Source organism: Salvia hispanica, chromosome 6 (genome assembly GCF_023119035.1).
Source record: "Salvia hispanica cultivar TCC Black 2014 chromosome 6, UniMelb_Shisp_WGS_1.0, whole genome shotgun sequence".
NCBI classification, from domain to species: domain Eukaryota; kingdom Viridiplantae; phylum Streptophyta; class Magnoliopsida; order Lamiales; family Lamiaceae; genus Salvia; species Salvia hispanica.
The window spans coordinates 20309477-20332564 of record NC_062970.1 but is presented as its reverse complement, the minus strand read 5'-3'; the positions used below and the strand labels follow the sequence as shown (position 1 = coordinate 20332564).

The window sequence follows — 23088 nt, the reverse complement described above, 5'->3', positions numbered from 1 at the left end:
CTCACAAAATAACACTATATAAAATCTCGTGCCGAAAATCAAACGTTTCATATTTAATGAAACAGAGAGAGTATAGTTTTTACCTTTTGATTAACCAATAGAAAAGTTTCCCCCTTATATGTCATTCATGTAAATATTCATAAAATTATCCTTTTATATATGTACAGATTCAATTAATGGTTGTGCACCTATTTAAACGTGTTTCAAAACTTCTTTAAGAAGTTAGTTTTTCTGCATTTTATTGGACCATTATTTATCCAATAATTTTCTATCTAAATGGCATTCATGTAATCTTTAAAAAAAATTGTACTTTTATAATATATAAGGTAGTGATAAAATGCAAACTCTAAATATTATACAAACTCTAAATTATGATTTGGATCGTCAAAAAATGTCGATAGATGACAAAATAATATCAATAGAAAATGTCAACATAGTGTCAACTTAATGTCAATACAGCATCAACTATTGACATTGTGTTAGACATTTTTTTGCTGCTATTATTTGGTCATATATTGACAATTTTTTAACGGTCCAAATCAAAGTTTGGAATTTGTATAATATTTAGAGTTTGTATTTAATTATACGTGATCTCCCTTGGTATAGATGTTAGCATCCATGGCATGGCCCATCAATCCATCATTGTTAGTATCCATGGCATGATAGTACTATAATAACAAGTCCCCCTCTGGTTGGACTTCACAATTCGTAGAAATGATGATGCCATAAAAAATGAGGAATGTATGATATAGTGATGAGTCTATGCATTTAAAGAAGCCATTCTAGCTACGGCAGTCTTGTTTCCCCAGTGGCGCAGCCTCTCCAGCCAGTCGCAGTCCTCATCGATGCACGTCTGAAGCCGGGCGTCCTTCACCCGGATCCGCCAATGCGCGTCGGAAAAGTTCCCCATCTCCGCCTCCCTCCTGTCCAGCTCCAGCTGCGCCTTCTGCAGCGCCCTCAGCAAGCAGTAATGCTGCAGCTCCCCGGGCATCGCGTCGTGCACCCGCCACCACAGCGCGTGCGCGGCGTCGCTAGCAAACTCCCTCAACTGCTCCACATTCCAGTTGCAATCATAGTCCCTAAAACACATCCACGGCTTGTTCCCCAGATAATGCAGCACGTACATCCCGGGAGGGTCGGACTCGTACATATGGTTCTTCTTCTTTCTTGCCACCGCGTCATCCCCTACCCAGAAATGCTTCAGGAAGTTCACCCGCCTCGGGATCCGATGCCACCACGTGAAAATCTCGTTCAGGTAGCCCTGGTCCCCGCCGTTGTAGGATTCTAAGTCGTTGACATGGTCCATGAGGAGTTGGAAGGTGCAACTGGATGGCTCGATGACCATCACGCCCGAGTTGAACATGTGCTCGTGGTTCCCGGTGGCGGAGAGCTCTGGCATGGTGAACAGGAAGTCGATGTTGCGGAGGACGAGGAGGTCTGAGTCGATGAAGATGACCTTGTCGTAGTCTGTGAGCTGCCAGAGCCGGAACTTGCTGTAGTTCCACTCGTTGTAGGCGTCTTTCTCGGCTTTAGGGTTGCGGATGCGCTGTATGGTGCGCACCTCCCACCCGGCGGATTCCAGCCCCGCTCGGTGGGAGGTGCTGATGTATTCGTCCACCAGGATTACCAGGTCCTTGTCGGACCTGGACATCCTGATGCTCTGTGCTACCGAGATGGCTCCACAAACGTAGACATAGTTCGAATGAAGCACAGTCGCGTACGCCTCCCGCCTCCTCTTTCTCGGTATTGAGTATGGTTGCTCTTCTGTTTGGTTTGTAATAAAAAAAAACATTATAAAGTTGAATGAATGAATAAATGTAATAATATGTCTGGACCACTAAATTTTTATTCGAAAGCCTCAGTGATTTGAAAAACTATCCCAACAAGTGGAAGTGCCAGCTGGCAAGATTTGATTGAGATGTTTGGTTTGTAATAAAAAAACACATTATAAAGTTGAAAAAGCAGTATGTCTAAACACTAAATTTTTATTCAAAAGACTTTGGGATTTGAAAAGGTGAAATCTATCCCAACAAGTGGAAGTGCCAGCTGGCAGGATCTGATTGAAAGATGTTTGGTTTGTAATAAAAAAACGCATTATAAAATTGAAAAAGCAATATGTCTGAACACTAAATTTTTATTTGAAAGACTCTGGGATTTGAAAAGGAGAAACCTATCCCGCCAAGTGGAAGTGCCAGCTGGCAGGACCCGATTGGAAGACGAAGCTTATCCCTCAATCTCCCCAAATTTGGTTTGTACAACCAAATGCTGCCTCTACGTGTGACAAGATCCTCGCATCTGAACAAATTAGGCACGGGGAAGCAGGTCGTGGCGAGGAGAATATGCAAGGGCTGGGCCCCCTTGTGTACGGCTGCCAGATCCGCAGCCGCGATCTGCAAATGCAGTCGTGCAACGTTTCTGGACCACTTGTACTTGTGGCAGGGCAGCTTGACAGCGATAAGGTCGAGGCGCTGCTTGGGCGGTGCAACTCTGGGGAGGGAGGGGCAGACGGGGACTTGCACCTCTTCCTCCTCGTCGATCCACTCAGGGTAAAGGACCTCCCACGTTGCGTTGCTCGATGCGTGATCTAGACTTAGGACTGTCTGGTTGGCATGGGGAATCAATTGCTTCCATTCATGGTTTTCTTTCATGTTGAAGTTGAGAATGCCTATGTGATTGAATTTTCCATCCTCTCCTAATTCATTTACTACTTTTGATATCTCGCCCCAGTCCATCTCCAAATCCGATGATTCGTACCCATCATCTGATGGCCATGTCCTGTTTCAATAAGAACACAGTTAGATAATTCTAAAATAGAAGAGTTATCTATCCTTGAAAACGGGCAACTTACTCGGACAAGGGCCGGGGAGCGATTGGATGGTAAACAAAAACTATAAGGCAAACCACAAGTATTATGACTTGGAATCTCCATTCTGTGATCTTCCTCAATATAAACCAACTCTCCCAACTCCTAGGCTTTTGCACTCTTCTCTTGTACATCTCTTTCAAAAATTCAACTCTTTAATTTTTTCCAAACTTTCATTCACAAAATGCTAGAAACTAAACGCACTTATGATTGAGGATCACGTGTGCCAATATTAATATGCATAAATAATAACATCTACACTTACCATGTTCATAAGATAATGTTCATAAGATCTTAATATAAATTCGTACACTTCATAAAATTGGATGCTTAGAAAATGGGATATCGGATCTCAAGTGTTTGTATGTATAGAAGATAATGACAAATTGAGTTATCTATTTAATTCACCTAATTCAAATTCTTTATACATAAATGTTTTCATGTGTATTGCAATCATTGTATATCTTCTCAATTTGCTAAAAAAAGATCGGCATCTATATTTTCCACTTGTGTAATTTGCATATCATACATTTTCCCCTAGAGCAAACGATGGACTCTTTCTCTTGAGTTACTATCTTTTAACCCACGGTGGTATTGCATGATTTTATAAGCTTAAAATATAGGTGAAGTATTATTCGCTTAGGTAAAATAATAATGAGATACAATGGGAGAAAAACCAAAACAGTGTTTGTCAAAGATTAATTATTCGCAGGAGGTGAAATGAATAATTGTAAGATACAGTGTAATCTTGCACTGTAAAGACGAGCCAAAATACATTGTCATGCATCGAGCCTTTGAAATAAAAATGCAACCAAATAGTACTCCCTCCATCCCGAGGAAGAAGAACCCTTCCTTGGGAGACATATAATTTTATGTAACTTTATTTTATGTGTTAAGTAAAGAGAATAAAGTAAGAGAAAAGGAATAAAGTAAAGATAAAGTGTTTCCATTTTTAGTAATGAGCCATCTTGATTGGGATAAACCAAAAAGGAAAGTGAATCGATCATCTTCAGTGCTACGGAGGGTGTAATAAAAATAGACGTGGCTATGTGGCTTCTAGCGAGGAGTAAATATGACAACTGAATGATTGGATCAGGATTTTGAGAAAAAAGACAATCCGGTAATAGATAAAATAAACATGAGTAAACATGACAACAGAACAACTCAACATATGTAGATATAAGGATCGTGATTTTTTACTAACAAAGATTACAATACCTATGAGTTTCTACCTTTTCATATTTTGTCAATTCTTCTGAAAATGTTGATATTAGTCAATTACAAATATCAAGAAAGTGAATCGATCATCTTCAGTGGTACGGAGGGTGTAATAAAAATAGACGTGGCTAAGTGGCTTCTAGCGAGGAGTAAATATGGCAACTGAATGATTGGATCAGGATTTTGAGAAAAAGGACAATCCAGTAATAGATAAAATAAACATGACAACAGAACAACTCGACATATGTAGATATAAGGATCGTGATTTTTTACTAACAAAGGTTACAATGCGTATAGGCTACTTCGCTTGAGTTTCTACCTTTTCATATTTTGTCAATTCTTCTGAAAACGTTGATATTAGTCAATTACAAATATCATTGGTATTCAATGTGATGATATTGGAGGCGACATTTTGGTAATTATCAAATTAATTTACGTGTTTTTTTTTCGATTACATATTTACTTTGGATGTTAAATAGTGTCATGCAAAATGTGGTGTATTAGCAAAATCAATTGAAATGCACTAACATCATAGAATATGAGACAACAAAAAAAAATACTAGAAATATTTATAGCAGCGGTATATGGCACTTTTTAACTGGCCACACTCTCAATCAATTCATTTAAATAGAAACAGGGTTTCACCGCAACAGATACTACATAGCAAATTATAAACATTTCTCCTTTTTCCTCAGTTTAAGAAGAATTGGTAATGAGATAGATAAAAGAAATTCTAACTGACATTTGTGTTTATTAATTCTATGGCTTTCACCAAAAACTTTGCAGGTCAGCATTCAAATAGGAACAAAACTATTTCAGGCTCATGAAATTTGCAAAATTTCAAATTTAATGGATGATAGGAAGGTGTAACAAACTGCAATTTGGGAAGGACATAACTCAACTGTCGGAGTCGGAGATCTTCTCCTCTTTAGGAGGCGCATATTGTCTGGTAAGTCGCGATCTTGTCCATGGATCCACAGTTGGCCTCTGTGGTGGTGGCGGGGTGGGTGGCTTAGCTTGCCTAAGTTCATTTTCCCTATCTATAAACCTGAGGTGTAGAGAAAATGTAAAAAAAAAAAACTAATTGTTTGGTACAGTAAGAGCAAGAGAGATACACATGCGACTTTATCATACAAGACTGGACTTACTCAATGTACGCCATTGGTGCAGCATCCCCAACTCGTATACGAGTTCGAAGCATTCTCGTGTATCCACCTGCTCTATCTCTGTAATCAATGAATATCAAATATGTTATAGCAATCATGTACCAGAAGCTGTGGACGAGATTAGAGGATTGAGATTCACTTGTATCGATAGGCCAATTCTGTAAATAACTTGTGGATGACATCATCACCACGAACAAAGGCACCAGCACGCCTTGCAGCACATAAAGTACCCTGTAGCAATGTAAAATGAGTTAGAAACTGGGAACGAGATCAGGTGTTCAACGACAAAATTTGAATTCAATCACGGATAGAAGTCCTGCCCATTATTATAACAACCAATCAACAAATGAGATTAAAATGCTGCTTAACCCCACTTCCTTTTTGGATATGAAACAACTAGTTAAAATAATAGCATAAGTTAATGCAAACAAGATAGCTCCTTCCATCTTTTTTGAGTCAGTTAGTGAATAGAAATTTCCAAGTTAAGGTGCATTTTAACTTTTATGCTCTACGTTCTCATAAATAGTAAAGTTCATTCAAGTATACATAGATGAATATATCAGGAGTCCTATTTCAATACAAATCTAAATCAAATCAAAAGAAATCAAATCCTACTGAAACATGATTCTCAAATAAAGACAACCAATGAAATAATAAATCAACAAAGAAAATCATGGAAAAGTGACTCAGATACTATTCACAACATTTTCCACATAATATACCACGATACCTCAGATAACTATCCGTACCATGTCACTAGATATGTGATGGTACATTATTAAACTGAGAGATACATTTAGGGTGGAAAGTGTATAAATTCTGATTTGAAATGTATGATGTTCAAAACGAATGGGTTTTTAATCTGCTGAAGTATCCTTCATTTCAAACTTTATGCTCATAAAAACTTCAGATTGCATAAAACAAATAACACACCTCTTTTCCGAGCTGCACCATATTATCAGCAAGCCTGCGAACTTCCTTTGCCTAAAAAGATAACAAGAGAAATAATAAACGTGAAGCCATTAATTGAGCCTTAAAGCTTAAATCCAAAAAATAAATTAAATTTCTTGAATGATGATGACACCAAGCTTCTAGTCATGAAAACTGGCCCCAAAAGCATGGAATCATAATAAATCAGGCAACCAAACTTCAAACTCATTTTGGTCTTCCATCATTCCATATAATTACACATATCATAGACTGATTACAGAAAATTCAATTAAACAAGAGGAAATTGGCACTTGATCGGTTTCCCTCAACATTTTCATTATTGAATTTATAGAAAAACGTCTGTCCAAATTGTTGAATTTCAGAATATATATAAAAGCAGCAAAACCTCACTAAAACCCTAATCAATTTCAAACCCGCAGAAATTAAATAAATAAATTTATTTCCAGAAACCTTGGCAACTGTTGTCTCGATCCGCTCATGCTTCACTAGCTGCGACACCATCGTCCTGCTCAACATAATCAAAACTTTAGTTAATTTCTGTGTGAAGAATATAAAAAATGATTATGAAAGAAGAAAAGCTGAAAAGAAAAGGATCTCAGAGACAGCTGCTAATACCTGAGCATGGACATTCTGTGGCCGGTCGGCCGATTGAGCTTCCTGAATTTCGTCATTACGCTCAGAAGGGAGAGAGAGAGGCGACGAGAAAATGGGAATGGTGAGCTTGAATTGAGATGGGCGGACACGGGTGTAATTATTGGGCTTTCAAAATCGGGCAATTGTAGATGGTCTCTTTCGGGTTGAGCAAAGATTGAAGAAGGGCAACTTAGTAAGCTCAAAAATGAGTAGTTTACTTCATAGGACTATTTGAGTTATCATAATGGAGTATCATTCACAGATAAATACCAAGATGACGGTACGGGATTTTGTGCATTAAGTGGAGAGATAAAATAAAAAAGAGGAATAAAGTAGAGATAAAAGTATAATTTTATTTTTGGTAATGCGTCATCTTGATTGGGACAAACTAAAAACGAAAGTGAGTCATCTTTGGTGGGACAGAAGGAGTAGTAGTATATAACAATTTATTCCCTCTGTCCACCAATAATTATCATATTTTTCATATTCATTCGTCCACCAATAAATGTTACATTTGCTTTTTTTACTACTTTTGGTAAGAGACTAATAATGTCAATTTCATGCATCGGTTATGGGATAAGATTCTACGGTTGCTGTAAACTAATACATGTTTTAAGTTCAGGTGCGCAAAAAATATGTCAGGTCAAGTAAATGAATGGAAAATCTACCAGGCAGAGGGAACAAAAGGAAAAGTGGAGTGAAGGAGCTGGTTGCAACTTGACCCAGGAGATCAAGGAAGCAGCTGTGAGCAGAAAAGAGTCTTTTTGAAGGACTTTCTAGGAGGGAAAAATCGACAATTCAGTAGAGAGACTACCCTAGAAGTTCGAGCCTTACTATAAATAGAGACAACATGAAGAGAGAGGCATCATTCATCATCACCAAGCATCACACACTTTTCGCTCTTAGCTCATCACTCACACACATCATTTCTCTGCGCACTTAGATACTTATGGGGTAATTTCTGGGATTTCTGTGGTAGTCTAGTCTGATTTCCGTGGTGTAACATCGTCCTTTTGAAGGGCGAAGATACAATATACTATTTTATGTTGTTTATGTCGTTTAATCCGAGACTTCATCGTTTTAGAAGCTCGGCATGTTTGATTTCCATGTTGAACTTTGAATATCGTTGCTATAGAATTCTATGTTTTCTGTTCAGCTGATTCTGATGTTTTGATTATTGGTATTTACTGTTTTGGATGCTTTTCGCAACTGTTGTTTGATTTGGGGTGGAGATCGGTTTGATCGGAGTAGAATTGTTGTTGAATCGGGTAAATCGGAGTTGAGGAGTGTGGGTTTGACGTATTGGAGTTGGTTTTTGGTTGATCTGAGTTGAATTGTTGAACGGAGTTTTGGATCTGAGTTGTGTTGTTCTGAATTCTGCATGATTATGGATGTTTACTGTTTTCTGCTTGTTTTGCTCGGCCTGGTAGTTTAGATCTAGTCATTTCTTGTTCGAACGTAATGTGTGAAGCTGGAATTGTGATTGCTCTGTTTTCATATGTCGATGCTCTGTTTCGTTTCTGCTATCGTGATAGTTAGGGAAGATGAAGGTAGAAGTTAGTTGGTAGTCGGATCATCGTCTGTGTCGTTTACCTTTTCGCAACTTTTCAGTCGTACTAGTTAGTTCGGGAAATGGTCCCTACTGCATGCTCGCGTTTTGTTTAGTCGTTTTAGGAAACCCGTTTATCTGGTCAGGTAGTTTAGTCTTTAAATCTCTTTAGTTAAATCCTCCTTTCTGTTACCCATGCATGCATATGTTTCTTTTCTGTTCCCTAGGTCTAGCAGATAGGATAGTCATCTTTAATTTTCCCAAGTCTAGTCGTTGAAAAAGTCTTAATCCATGAGTTGTGTGGCAGCAGCCGACCCCTTCCAAGTCCTCCCTATACTAGCCAATAGTAAATGGGTTAAGGTTTTGATAGCGGTTGAGAGTCCCCCAACGACATAGTCAGATAGTTTAGAGAGTTCCTAGGCTTAGCGGTCAAGTGAATCCTCTAGCCCTGTTTAATCTCATTTCCATACCATCATCTAAAAGACCTCAAAACCGAGCATATCAGATACCTCACATTTTACTATTTTTATCTTACTCACATTTTATTATAAAACTAATACTCCCTCCGTCCCACAGGAGCATGCATTATTTGTTTTTTAATTCAACCCACAATAGTATGCACTTTCTAAATTTGGAAACTATTTTCTTTCTAATGAGGTGAGCCTCGTTCTCCACTATCAATACTTTAATGATTTTCTCTTTCTATCTCTCGTATTTGACCAATTGTTCATTGAAACACATGACCAACCAAAAGTGCATATTTTTGTGGGACGGGGGGACTATATAAAAATAGGATTCACTTTCCAATAATCCATTCCACTCACTTTCTACTATATTTTTTAAAACTCGTGCTCAGTCAACCATGGCCTTGTATTCTTATAGTGAGAGAGTATATACATAAAATTAACAAAATATCCCTTCAAATATATGATAATTGCAAATTATTTTTTATACAACCATTTAAGATGGATAATTGATCCCAACCTTAGTGAAATAATTTCATTTTAGAACAAGAATTTAGACAGTGATATTTAATAAATTAAATTATGAATAATAAAGTAAGTTCTTGTTTGGCCATTATATTTTACCACAAAATACTATTATTTATCGTGACTTTACTTATTGTTTGGTTTACAAAATAAATTCTACAAGACAGTGTTATTTCTTCAGCATGAAGAGACTCACACACTGTTCCATGCTTTTATAGAATAATAATTGAACAAACCTTGGAGGTAGGTTTATTCATCTACATTAAAATAAATGGAAAATAATTTAGTTTGATTACCTCATTACCCTCAAATTACTTGATCACCTTACATAATGCTTAATCTATCAAAGAAAATCATATCCTCTACAAAATCTAGCATTGTAATCTCTTCCTCTATAGATTCATACATAGCAAATTTTGGCACCAAAACCCTAGCTTTCAACCAACGAAGTTTTGTTCCTTGTCACTGGTAATTAGGCACGACCAAATTTAATTATATTTCTTCTTTGTTTCTTGGTCTAATCTCATATCGGTCTCTGACTTTTTTTTGTGTTGGTTGTTTTTGGCTCATCAAATCCTAATTTTTAGGTGGTACACAATTGTGCTTCGTCATTCATATGTGGGATTTGGAGGTGATAATTTGAATTTTGAAGTATTTGTAATTCTTATTTTATATGACAGAACCACAAAGAACAAGAGAGGGAAATGATATTCTTTAGAGCTATTAAATAATGCGGATAGATCGTTACCGAGTCAACCCTATATCGATCCAATCTGATACGGTCAAACCCTAACCCAACCCAAAATTATCGGATCTTATCGGGCCTCAACCCATTAACTTCATACGTGTTCTTGCGAATTATCGTGTCATGTAAAAAATTGTCATCCTTACTATACACATTAGCTTGACACGGCACAATAACGATCAGAACATGATATTACATAATTAAAACTTGATATTAATATGATATTACACCGTTAAAACATGTCGTAACATGATTAAAACTTTATCACAATGTAAATCTAAATAATAAAATTAAAGTATTATATTTTTATTTAATAAAATAATAATTATATTTCTTATCAAATAACCTGAATCAACCCGACCAACCCGAAATCTTCGGTTTCTTATTGGGTCAACTCGATAAGGACCGAACATAATAAGGCTTGACCCAATCAAATTAACAGACCCAATAACACAAATGCAAATTAATAACTAAAGTCCATGGATATATATTGAAGTATCGTTTTTTTATACAATTTTCTAACAATTTGGGGGAGAGGGAGGGGAGGGAAATTTTGCTCAAACTTATAAAAACAAGAACCAATGGCTCTTGATACCAAATAATATGAATCTTGTTGATTCAAGACTATGTTGCCGAAGACTTGTTCTTGCAAAATTACCCAATGAACCCAACAAAGGCCGATTAAAAATAGAACAATAAAAATGGTGGAAAAGAAGAAGATGATAGTGTTATGATTTAGGTTAATGAAACAATAAAGATAACCTAATGGCTACTTTTACTAAAACAACAATCTAATGGCTCCACTAAACTAACAACACAAGAATTAGTAAGCATTCCTTAACATTCAAGATAGGTGCTCAATATTGAGACTTTGTTTACTAACAAATATGTAAAAAACTGCAATGATAAAACCCTAACCTTGGTATATATAATAGAAGTTAAAATAGAGCAAAATAAAACAACTTTGGCCAAAAAGAAAGTCTCTGGGAAAATCGCTCGGTAGGGTATTCCCAAGTTTTCAGGTTGCCCAAGCCGAGCAAACATTCTAGAAAGCGACATGTGCATAACGCACAGTCGGGCGTTATTGGCTTGCCCAATCGCCCGTGTCGGGCAAACTCTTTGGACTCCTTGCAAGAGAAAATGACTTAAATGCTCGGTTGGGCATTGGCTGATTGCCCAATCGCCCTAGCCGGGAAAACTCTCTGTAATGTTATTGCAAAATATCCAAAACGCCCGGTTGGGCATTCCCTAGTTAGCCAATCGCTCGGGCCGGGAAAACTCTCTGTCTTCCCATTTTGTTGTGCTCCAAAGTGGCTTCGAACACAATTTTGAGCTTCGGGCTATCGATAACTCGAGCTTCCTCTTTGATGCTTATTCGGAGGATGAGTGTGCTCATTTGTCGTAGACCTCGTCATGGGACGATGTAGATCCTTGATCAGGTTTGCCACAAGATGCGTGATGGTTAGATTCACATCACCTAGCCAGAGCCATAGACTCCACCAAGTTATACTTCTTGAGACTGACAGGGTGAAGCGTCTCCTTGGCTTTGGTCTTCCCCTTTGCACGATACTTGGTAGGGGATTCTCGGGAAGGACTGTGACAGCTTCATGTCCAATGTAGTCATCGGTGTTGATTAGTAAATCAAGTTCAGGTCCATGTTCGAGCCATCCGTTCCTGGGGTACCAAGATCTTAGGTATCAATGATCGGTCGGCACATGTCTCCGTAGTTCCCCACACAAGAAAAGTTGAGATCTCATTATGCAATTGGCAAAGGTTGTAGTAGGCTTGCTGAACAGCCGTGTTCATGGCTCTCAGTTGGAGAAGACAGGGTAACTGTAGGGGACTGTTAGGGAACATTGGAGATCCGTCGGGATTTGTTGGAGGACCAATGGGATCCATTTTTTATGGTATGAGAGGGATAAATGACATGAGAAGAGAATGGAATGAAGATGTGACGTGAGGTATTTATAGAGTAGAAATCATTGGGCGGACTGTCGCATGCACGGGTACATGCGTCTTGCCCCCTCCCCCCACTGCCCCACCTGCAATAACGTCCCGAAAAGCGCCAAATGCGGTCGTCGGTTTTTTCGGGCGCTATTGTGCATGTTCTTATCTCTATCACTTAATTATTTCTTTTTTTTTTACTTTACTTTCTTCTACTTTATTCTCGATCTCATTCAAGTTACTCCCTTTGTCCTACAAAAAATGTCACACTTGTGGGACGACACAGTATTTTAGGAGGTTTTGTTTTGTGTGTTAAATGGAGAGAGAAAATATAATTTTTATATTCATGTGAGAGAGAACTTTTTCCAAAATGAGAAATGTGATATCTTTTGTGGGACAAACTAAAAAGGAAAGTGTGACATCTTTTGTGGAATGGAGGGAGTACCATTTTAAATATGTAATTATTCCTTAATTTTCGTGTTCTAAAGAAATGCTTGAAGACAAATGGAACAGAGGGAGTATAATTTTTTACATGGCTCTCATATAGCGTTCCGCTAAATATAAGGGTGAGCAAAATAATTGAACATTCGATCCGAACCAAACTGATATTTAAAATTTGATTCGATTTTTTATTTTGAAATCGATTTAAATTTTGGCTGATTTGATTTTTCTATTCGAATGAAAAAAAAAATCGAAAAATGAAATGCTTAGTAGTGACTGAAATGTGTAATTTGAGTGGAATAAGGTCATCCGCATCCCTATCTCTTATTCATCCATTAACCATCTCATCCATTAACTATTCATGGGCCCCACTGTACTTTTCAGCCCATCTCTTAACTAAGAGACAACACCTGCATCCATCCATCTCTTAACCATCTCATCCCTTAACTATTCATTCAATTTCGTTTTTTATTTTTATTTCCAACAAATTCAATTAATAAAAACACACTTCATTAAATAAAATAAAAAATACATAATTAAAATCCTAAAAAAATTAAAAATACAATAATTAAAATACTCTAAATTAAATTATAAAAACTACTCCGCCAGCGAATCATCTCCCGAAGTCGGCGAAGCACCCAAGTTAGATCGAGTCTGAATACCAAGTTGAGCTTTCATATGCTCAACTCCGTCCATATAGGCTTCAAATTGGGGAGGACTCAATTTTGAAGTGTCAACCATCGTGGCGAGCAGGTACATGGACATTAGGGAGTTCGAGCCCGAGCCCGCTTGGCTTGATTCGCCGCGGCCCCTCCCCCTCGCTCTAGCCGCCTTCGCCGCCTAGGTCCCTTGGGGCCGACGTCGTGAACCGGAAGACCCCCCTGCATCATCGGTTGGCATGCCCTCTTGTGAGGTGTTGCCTTCGCCGTCATCACTAGACGAGTAGTGGCCACGCGCCGTGTGCTTCGTGCGTTTCGAGCCCGAGCCCGACTCGACACCGCCAGCCCACCTTTCAAGGTGGTGGACGTGCGACCAAACTTCGACATGCTTGAAATCTTTACCGACGTCGTCTTTGAAGACCCGCAACGCCGCTCTCAGAATGTCGGCTCCACTGGCTCCGCTTTGGTAATTCGCCTCTTCTACCCTGTATATCGCGCAAAATTTTTTGACATCTTTGTCGCATCGGTCCCAATGACTGCGGAGCATCTTCACGTTGCGGGCAAAGGTCTTCTTCGGCCTTCGTGCGTTGTAAACTTCGGTGACTTTTTTCCAGAAACACAAGTGGGTTTGTTGATTCCCGGCGACAGGATCGTACGGGACGCTGATCCAAGCGTCGTACAGAGTCAACGTCTCCTTTTGGCTGTATGGATGATGGCCGCCGTCCCCCACAACCTCGTGGTCGCCCTCTTCCTCCTCTTCCTCCTCGGCATAGACGTCGATCCTGGCGGAGCCTCCACCTATCGGCCGGTACTCCAAAGTGCGTTCATCCGGCAAATTCTCCGGAATTTGGGATAATCCCGGCGATTGCCCGTAGCTCTGGGGGGGAGGGACGATAGTATGCATCCACATCAAAATGTGGTGTTTGGTACGCCGGCGGAGTCGTCGAGCCTTGGGTGCCCGACGACGAACCGGGAGTACCCAAAACGTTGTACATGCTCGCCCAATCGCCAAACGAGTTCAAGTCGAACCAGCCGGAGCAGCCGCTGCCGGAGTTTCCATCGCCGGACATTTTTTCAACAATTGGAGAGAAAAGAATAGATGAGTATAGTGTTTGTGTGTAAAATGGAGAATCAAAGAAGAATGGAGTATTTATAGAATAATAAAAGAAAAATAAAAAATAAAAAAAATTTGAAAATTCGACCGTTTGGAACGGTCAAATGACCGTTTAAATTTTTTTTTTTTTTTTTTTTTGGAAATTTCAAATTAAAAAAAAAAAATATATTTATGACGTCATAATTCGCCGCCCACTCGCGGGCTGGCGAGTGGGCATCACGCCATCCGCCAGCGCGTGCCACGTGGTCCGCGCGCGTGGCGAGACAGCTCGAGGCCGCGCGCGACGCGCGACGGGATGTCCCGTCTCGTCGGGACGAGTTCTGTGTTGCAACGCGGTCTCACCGCCGTCTCGTCTTGCCGGGACGAAACCAAGACGATGGCGAGCCTCGCTGCGGATGCCCTAACATCCCACCCTAAATAAACCTATATACTTCCCCTATATAAACAATATAGTACAGCTATTCTGGGTCAATCTTTTTCAACGTAGAGATTTATTGGGGTGTGAGCAGCCATTTAAAATAGCAGAGCTCCTTCCTTCAATTCAATAATTCAACCCACTTGCATCCGAATCTCCACCACAAATCCCCATCCATGAACCTCCCGGAGTTCTTCTCCGACGCCGCCTCCGGCAGCAACCGCCCTTCCCCAAGAAAGGAGGTCCAGCTGCAGGGCCCACGCCCCACCGCCCTCAAAGTCAACAAAGACTCCCTTAAAATCCGAAAGCCCCCAATCGCGCCGCCGCCCCACCACCACCATTTCCCCCCGCCGCCGGAAAATCGCCAGCCCATCATCATCTACGCCGTCCCCCCCAAAGTCATCCACACCACCGTCAACGACTACAAAGGCCTCGTCCAGCGCCTCACCGGCAACGCCACAACAACCTCCTCCTCCCCCTCCCCTTACGCCGGTGGGGCCCTCTCTCCCGCTGCCAGGCTGGCATCTCTAGAGAAAACCACCTCTCCCAAAGAGAGAGAGAGAGATCCCTCCTCCTCCGCCGACGCCGACGCCGGAAATTTCGCCGTTGGAGATTTCGTCGGAGACACCAACGTCGAGATGGGGGCGCTTCCCGGGATCCTGTCGCCGGCGCCGGGGAGTTTGCCTGCAATTTCGCCGGGGTTCTTTCTACCGTCGCCGGGGACTTTTCCGGCGATTTCGCCGGGGATATTATCGCCGGCGAATTGGGATCCGTTCAATATGTTTATCCCGAGCCCGTCAACGCTCTTCACGGCACCGATGGTGTCACCGTCGCCGTCTTCTTGTGATTTGTTCAATTCATTATTTGACTTTTAGTTCCATAGTGGAGCTCAAAATATCTTCTTTTCTTTCTTTTTTTTTACAATTATTAAATTAGAAAAATTGCATTAACCATGTGTCTTTTAGCTAAGTTTTTCTAGAGAGAGAATGTGGAAAAAGAGGAGTTTTGGATAGAGAGAAGAAACATCTTGGATGATTGACACTTTGTCACAAAAGATAAAGGTGACATTGTTATTTATGCCAAAATTGGCTTTTGATAAGAATGCAATATTGTTTGTGAATCTGTTATTCTCAACTAGTTATAGCAGTATTTATAATGTTTATTTATTTATTTATTTATGAGGTTCTAAGCTATTGCATGATTGTGTATGAATGAATAGATTGTACCAAAGGTGTTGATTCCACCTACCTTTTTCAGTGGGAACAATTTTTTGTATTATTTTTTAGTCTGTTAGAATAAATTTGTTGTTTTAATTAGTTTTATCAAAGGAAAATATCTTCCTATGTTTTTCTTTAAACCGAAGTACATCTTTGAAAAAACATACTCCCCATTCGTTCCAATTAAGTTAAGACATAACCTTTAAGCACGAAGACTAAGAAATTGTGTTGAAAAATAAGAGAGAATAATAATGTATGAAAGATAAAAAGAAAGGAAAGTAGATAGAGGAATAAAGTAGGAGTGATTGAATATTTTACTTTTTTAAGAAAAAAAAATGACAAAAAAATGACTTAACTTAATTGAGATATCTCAAAAAGGATTATTACTCAAACTTAGTTGGGACGGAGAGAATACTTATCTAGAACAATTATGTAATTACTACGCAAACATTGGTAAATAAAACATATAAACTTACTTCTTTAGATTATTTCAATGCTTTAAAAGGATATTTTACGGTCATTTCATTTATTTAATTTATATTTAATTATTTCTAATTTAATGCAAACAATAATTTATTTAATGTTACTATTTTACTTTGTATTTTATACTATAGTTTTCCAATTTATTATATTAGGAAAGTCCTAGAACTCTTATTGAATTTAGGCGAAAATCATTTGTCATTCAAATTTCTAAAAGCTGAAGTTTCATCTTGACCAATTATATTTTTTTATCACTGGCTATCTTAATAAAAATAGGTCAAAGATTTGAAGTCAAAATTAGATTTCAACAGTATAAATAGAATACTGTATTGCTTTAAATTTTAATCTAAATAAAAAATTTAAACCATTTCATAGCACTATTGCCCAAAAAACACTCTATTTTTATAGTACTATGAAACGTATAAATCACTCTCTTCTCCGTAATCTTTTAATAGGTTTGATTTTCACAAAAATTAATTGAATGTGTTAGTATGAGTTAATGAGATAGTGAAGTCCTTTGTTTTTCATTTCTATAGTAATTTTACAGTGGTAATTTAGTCGAGTGTATTGTTTTTAGTTATTCATTCTAGAATTAAAATATTTATTTTGATTAAAATAAATTGATAAGTAATCAAGAAAATTAATTAAAAGAACACGAAAAATAAAATGAGAGACGAAAGATGAAGTTTTATTAATCCGCAATTATACTTTTCATTTTCAACATCTTAACTCGAAAATAGAGTATTAGTTTTATAATAAAATGTGAATAAGAATGAGTTAGTGGAATATGAGGTTCACTACCAAAAATGGTAAAAGGTGAAGTGTGACAAACTTTCAGGGACGGACCGAAATGGTAAACTGTGAAAAACTTTCAGGCAATGTTTTAAAAATCGGACCGGCCGGCGAACCGGCGTCGTTACTGGTTCACTGGTCGAACCATTGGTTGAACCGGAATATATAATAAACACATATATTAAATATTATTAACAAATTTAATATTTTTATGTATTAAAATAGATGATGTTTATTAATTTAAGAAAATTTATTTCGTAAAATAATATTATAATTAAATACGAATTAGGTATTAAGTTTAGATAAAAATATTCATTGATGTCAATAGCTAGGGTATATAAATTAAGTATGTAATATAAAAAATTTATTTATAGTAAATAATGAATCTTATATGGTACTAATAATAATATAGATGGTAAGTAGAGCATCATTAAAATATAGAGGATGATAATTATTTATATTATAATTAACAATTATATTAAATAATATAAAATTAAAATGAATTATTAGTTTTTTTAGATAAAAATTTAATGGTTAATGTATAAAAATATTTGATGTTCAAATTGTTCAATGAGCTCATGTGGTGGAGTGGTAGAGGTCTTCTTATGTAGAAGAGAGGTCATGAGTTCAACTCCTACCAACAACAAATTTTAAACATTTTTAAACAAAACAATATTGAACCGGTTTTCGGTTCACGGTCCAACCGGTCCGGCCGGCCGGTTCTGCCGGTTCACAGCGGTTCAATACATTGGTGGTTTAAAGGAGTGAACCGGACCGGACTACCTACCGGTTCGCGGTCCGACCGGTCAAACCGGCCGGTCCGGTCCGGTTTTAAAACATTGCTTTCAGGGACGGAGGTAGTATTTATTCCTCCCTCTGTCTCGTTACATGTGATACATTTATTTTGGCACAGATTTTAGGCCGTTGTGTTTAGTGGTTAAATGTATAGAGAATAAAGTATGAGTGCGAAAAAGTAAAGAGAGAAAGTAGGAATAAAGTAAGAGAGAGATAGAGTATTATTTTTTTGTCATAAAAGGAAATGTCTCAATTAGAGTGGACGGCCTAAAAGGAATACGCTTCACTTGTAATGAGATGGAGAGAGTATCATTTTTCCAAAACGAGTGCAGAAAATAAAATGACTCTATTACCGTGGAATGAAGGAAGTGTGATTTTTTCAAAACGGATGCAAAAAAGAAGTGACTCAGCTATGGAGAAACGAAGTAGTACTTTTTTAATTCTAATTTTAAGTTATGCTCTTTTAATTGTGGTTTGTAATTTTCGAAATTTAACTAATAGTACGAAATAGTTTTTTTTTTAATTACATTGCATTTTATTATTTTCCTCGTACTAAAATTTAAAATACAAATCAATTAAAAGGCTATTTGAGTTGTGGCTGATAATGGGGCTGCATTGTTGATGCGTGCATTTAAATTCAATGACGGACCCAGAAAATAGAATTAGTGGGGTCGAAACTATTAAATAAAACACATATAAAATATTTAAATAATTATTATTTTATAAATTAGACTACTAATATTTAAATTAGTTTTAAAAATAAATTTACAATGTTAGTAAAATTACATTTTGTTATGGACAATAGTAGTTAATTCTTATTTTCAAATATTTTATTTTTTGCGAGACCTTATGTAATGTTTTTATCATTACTTTGTTAGTAGTATAACTTTATTTGTTATTTTTCAAGTATTATTGTTATTGTTTGTATTATAAATAAAAATAAAACTCAATAAAATTAAATCAATGAAACATAATATACAAAAACAACCAGTAACTTTTTTCCTACGCATTTATTAGTTTGAAAAAATTATATTAAAAGCATAAAATAAATAACTAAAGAATTACTGTACATATTAAATCTGTAAAAACTTTCTTTTCAGATTAATATTATCACATTTTACAAGTATTTGGCTCTCTTTCCTCATTAACTTGGGGCTTTTTTCCGGTGAAACTTGAAACTGTAATATATGGGATGAGTTTTCTCTTTACTGTTAATATAAATGAATATTAGGAGTATTTCAGAAAACTAAAATATAAAATATATACTTACTCTATAAAGGCCTTCTTCCTCAGTCATTCCTCACCTAATTACCTTCTCCTTTTTTTAATCCACAATGTCATTGTTTTCAATTTTCTCCACTACTTTATTTCTTCTCTTCCATGGAAACACTATGGTGGGGTTGGCGGCGGAACTATTCTGGTATCGGCCGGCCAACTAATAGAGATTCCGATGGCTCTCACGGACCCGCATTGGGGTCCGACCCCACCCGACCCCATCTGGGTTCGTCATTGTTTAAATCACTCCATTACAAAAACTCCTATGAAACTAGTGCAGCTGTGCAAGTCTCGACGAGTCAAAGAAATTACTGATAGCCGCCGGCACACCACTCCTGGAACGCCCTAAATTCTCCGATCATACTCCTTCATTCAAGAAAAAAGCATTGTACTGTAGTTAGATTATGCATGTAATGACACGAGGTGAATAGAAAAGTCTTTCATTATTGTAACTCATAAATGCAACAAAGAAATAGTGAACTAGATGACTATCCCACATTTGGTGGGATTCTAAAAGTACTGAAGATGTGACTCTTCACCAAAGGAACATGTACAAAGTTGATAGTCCCTTCTGTTACTCAAATATTGTCTGATTCGGCAGACGTGAATTTTATGAAATGTAATGAAAAGTGAGTTAAAAAAATTAGTAGAATGTGAGTCTTATTTTTATATATTAGTTTAATAAAATATGAATAGGAATGAGTTAACAGAATATATGATCCATTTAAAAAAATGGTAAAAATTAAAATGAGACAAATTTTGTGAAACGGATGGAAATAGAAAAATGAAACAAACCTTCATGGACGGGGACAGAAAGAGTAGTGAAATTTTCCATGGTCACAATATTTAAATTTCAATATGTACTACATGACAGAAGACATTTGGTATAAACATCAACAATTTTCCCGCAAAATACTTTCAATCACCATTCAAAATAGTTCAGGCTAACATGGAGTAGCAGAAAGAAAGCTGTTAGATTTTTTTAAGTTGAAACTTCGGTTAAAAAGTCTTTATCCCTTTTCTCATATGTTATACCAATACTCTCTCCATCCCACAATAAACGTCTTATTTTGCCATTTTGATCTATCCCACAATAAGAATCCTATTTCATTTTTATCATAAATTGTAAGTAAACCCCCATTTCATCAACTTATTCCATCCACATTTTATTATAAAACTAATATATTTCAGTGATACTTATATTCCACTCACTTATTCAACACATTTCTCTTTCTTAAAATTCGTGTCATAACTAAATAGGACTCCTATTGCGGGATTGAGAAAGTACTTTATTTCAAACATGACAATAACTTCTTTCACCCTTTTAGACAAAAAAAAAAGGGAAAAAAAAAATCAAAGCTCAAGCATGCTTCTCGTAATAAAATAAGTCAAGCTCTTCCTTTCAAGTTCAACATAGACAACTTTTCATTGGTGCACAAATTAGAAATAAACATTTAAAAAACGACACCCATTTCAGAAATTAATAAGATAAGATCTAACTGTTCAAATTTAAATTTCTTTGGTAAGAATGAAGTTGGATGAGTTTTCATGACCTTCTCTTAAAATTTTACAACGATCAGAAAACATTTGAACCTTCGATCGTGAAGAAAACTAACACTATTACTATTGTAATTAAATAACAACCACTTCAGATATTAATGATGGAAGATCTAACTATTCAAATTTGATTTCCTTCAGTCCGAATAAAGCCGGATGAGTCTTCAACTTCAAGTTTAAATTTTAATAAGATTGGATAACGTTTAGACCTGTGACCATGAAGAAAACCGAGACTGCTACAATTAAAATATGCTGCATTTTCCTTTTCTTTTTCCCCTTTTCTGGTGGCTGGGTGGGGAGGCTCATGACCAGAAGTGGCAGCGGTAGCTACATCGTTTCCGGCGAGATGGAGAGTGATTTTAGAGAGAGAGAGAGTTTCTGTCTAGTTTGTGTGCAGAAAATGGAGAGGAATTAAGAGGGGCTATACTGTTTAATTTATGGGTTGGGTTAGTTTCGGCTTAATATTTTTCATCAGGCTAAAATTACTTAGGGAATGAGCCCAAGTTCCTATTTAACTATGTTCTCTTAAGCTAAGTAAATAATTTCTTTTGGTTCAGATAATTTAAGTTTTAGGTTATATTTAATTAATCCTTGGATAATAGCAAACATGGAATGCTAATAAATCTATGATCTCAAGAAGTTACCTAGAGCTTGGTTTGGAAGATATACAGTAATCATGAAACGTTATGGGTTTTAGCATAGCAACTCTAGTCACATGTAATTCTTGAAGAAAAGAGGTGATCATATTACTTGTTTGATAATTTATGTGGATGACGTGATTATTACGAGTGGTGATGCAACTGTGATTGAGAATTGAAGGCAGACTTATTTACCGAGTTCGAAATGAAGAGACTTGGAGCCTTCAAGTACTTCCTCGACATTGAAGTTCTCAAATCATCTAAAAGGACTTGTTATGCCAAAAGAAGTACACACTTGATCTTCTCACTGAGACAAGAATGTTGGACTGCAAACAAGCAAATTCTCTCATGGTATGGATTACAAATGTCTCCTCTTTTCATTCTTGCAGAAAAGGTTGAAACGCCAATCCGAGAGGCCTCCCATATCCCGGTCTGACAGTATTGTTACAGGACTGACTCAGAAAAAACTTATGATTACATCAATTCCAAGAAACGACCAAATCTATATTGATTGACTGCCTCCATTATGTTGTTGCTAGCAAATATCACTATTTTTGGTTTTGGATCTTCCAAATCATTCCCGCGAGGTTTCCCCGTCCTTATTAGGAAAAGGAAAGGAATTAGAATCCTAAAATAAGAATTACTATTTCAGATTGTGCGGAACAAATAGATGTATCAAATTTGATCTTATGTCAATTAAGGGGTGTTCAATCAGGGTACGCAATGGCCCACTAAGGGGGAGAGGTGTAACCCACTATCTGCCAGAAGCCCACCTCCCAAGGCCTCACATTTGTGCCTGAGAGGTGTTGCAACTATACAACAGTAGTGAGAATCGGTCTTTGCCCATTCTTGCAAATCTGGCCATCTAGAACCAACTGCGCTGTCCCTGTAGGCAATGTCACCCCTTTTCATATTAGTACATTCCGTTGTTATTGTTCGGGTCCCGTAAACTCATAGACTATGTGATGTACAAAATCTTTCACCATTGTTTTATGTTGGTACAAATAGTTTTATTATTATTTTATAATGATACAAAAAATTTAATTATTGTTTCATGTTTTGTACGCTATGTAGATAAATGGTTAACGTCGTATTCAAACATATATGACGGAATGTATTAACTGAAACGTGGATCAAACATAAGTGGGGAAATATTTTGTATGAATTATATAATTATGCTAAATTCTGACTCGTACACAATTTGATGAGTGACATAGTAAAGGATCTTACTCTACACACTTAGAGCATCCACAATAGAATTCGGCCAGCCATAGGCCAGCCACTTTCTCTCCCTGCCATGTCAGCAGCACTAAAAATCCACCTGCCACGTCAGTATGAAACTAAAATCGCGTATATATAGGTTTTCAAAAAAAATTTAATTTTTTTTTTAAAAAATAGCGCTGGCCGATCGGCACGCCACAATGGCGGCCAGCGCACGCGAATCAGCTAGCCAACGCCGATTTTCTCGCCGAAGCGACGCGAATCGACTAGCCGGTCGGCTAGCCGTCATTGTGGATGCTCTTGTACTTTTAGTTAAAGTTGGTACACGTAAATTGGAAATTTCTAATAAATTTATTAACATGGAAAACCTGACAAAAGTATGTTCCCGCTGTAGTTTATTATTGAAGGGAAATAGAAATAGAAATA

General features: G+C 37.3%; 3 protein-coding genes across 3 annotated transcripts; 1 reads left to right on the top strand and 2 right to left on the bottom strand.

Moving 5' to 3' along the window:
* Positions 1–757: 757 nt before the first annotated feature.
* On the bottom strand, positions 758–3053 carry LOC125192733 (UDP-glucuronate:xylan alpha-glucuronosyltransferase 1-like). The gene is made up of 3 exons (XM_048090363.1): positions 2849–3053; positions 2171–2775; positions 758–1764 (listed from the first exon to the last, which is right to left on the bottom strand). The coding sequence occupies exons 1-3, from the start codon at positions 2995–2997 to the stop codon at positions 761–763; spliced, it is 1758 nt and encodes a 585-aa protein (XP_047946320.1). The 5' UTR covers positions 2998–3053; the 3' UTR covers positions 758–760.
* A 1594-nt stretch (positions 3054–4647) lies between these two features.
* Positions 4648–7018, bottom strand: LOC125192734 (50S ribosomal protein L17-like). The gene is made up of 6 exons (XM_048090364.1): positions 6814–7018; positions 6649–6703; positions 6181–6231; positions 5387–5478; positions 5230–5307; positions 4648–5129 (listed from the first exon to the last, which is right to left on the bottom strand). Exons 1-6 carry the CDS (start codon positions 6867–6869, stop codon positions 4979–4981), a joined length of 483 nt encoding a protein of 160 aa, XP_047946321.1. The 5' UTR covers positions 6870–7018; the 3' UTR covers positions 4648–4978.
* A 7742-nt stretch (positions 7019–14760) lies between these two features.
* Positions 14761–15809, top strand: LOC125193152 (protein MKS1-like). The gene has a single exon (XM_048090896.1). It carries the CDS (start codon positions 14864–14866, stop codon positions 15560–15562), a length of 699 nt encoding a protein of 232 aa, XP_047946853.1. The 5' UTR covers positions 14761–14863; the 3' UTR covers positions 15563–15809.
* The last annotated feature ends 7279 nt before the right edge of the window (positions 15810–23088 follow it).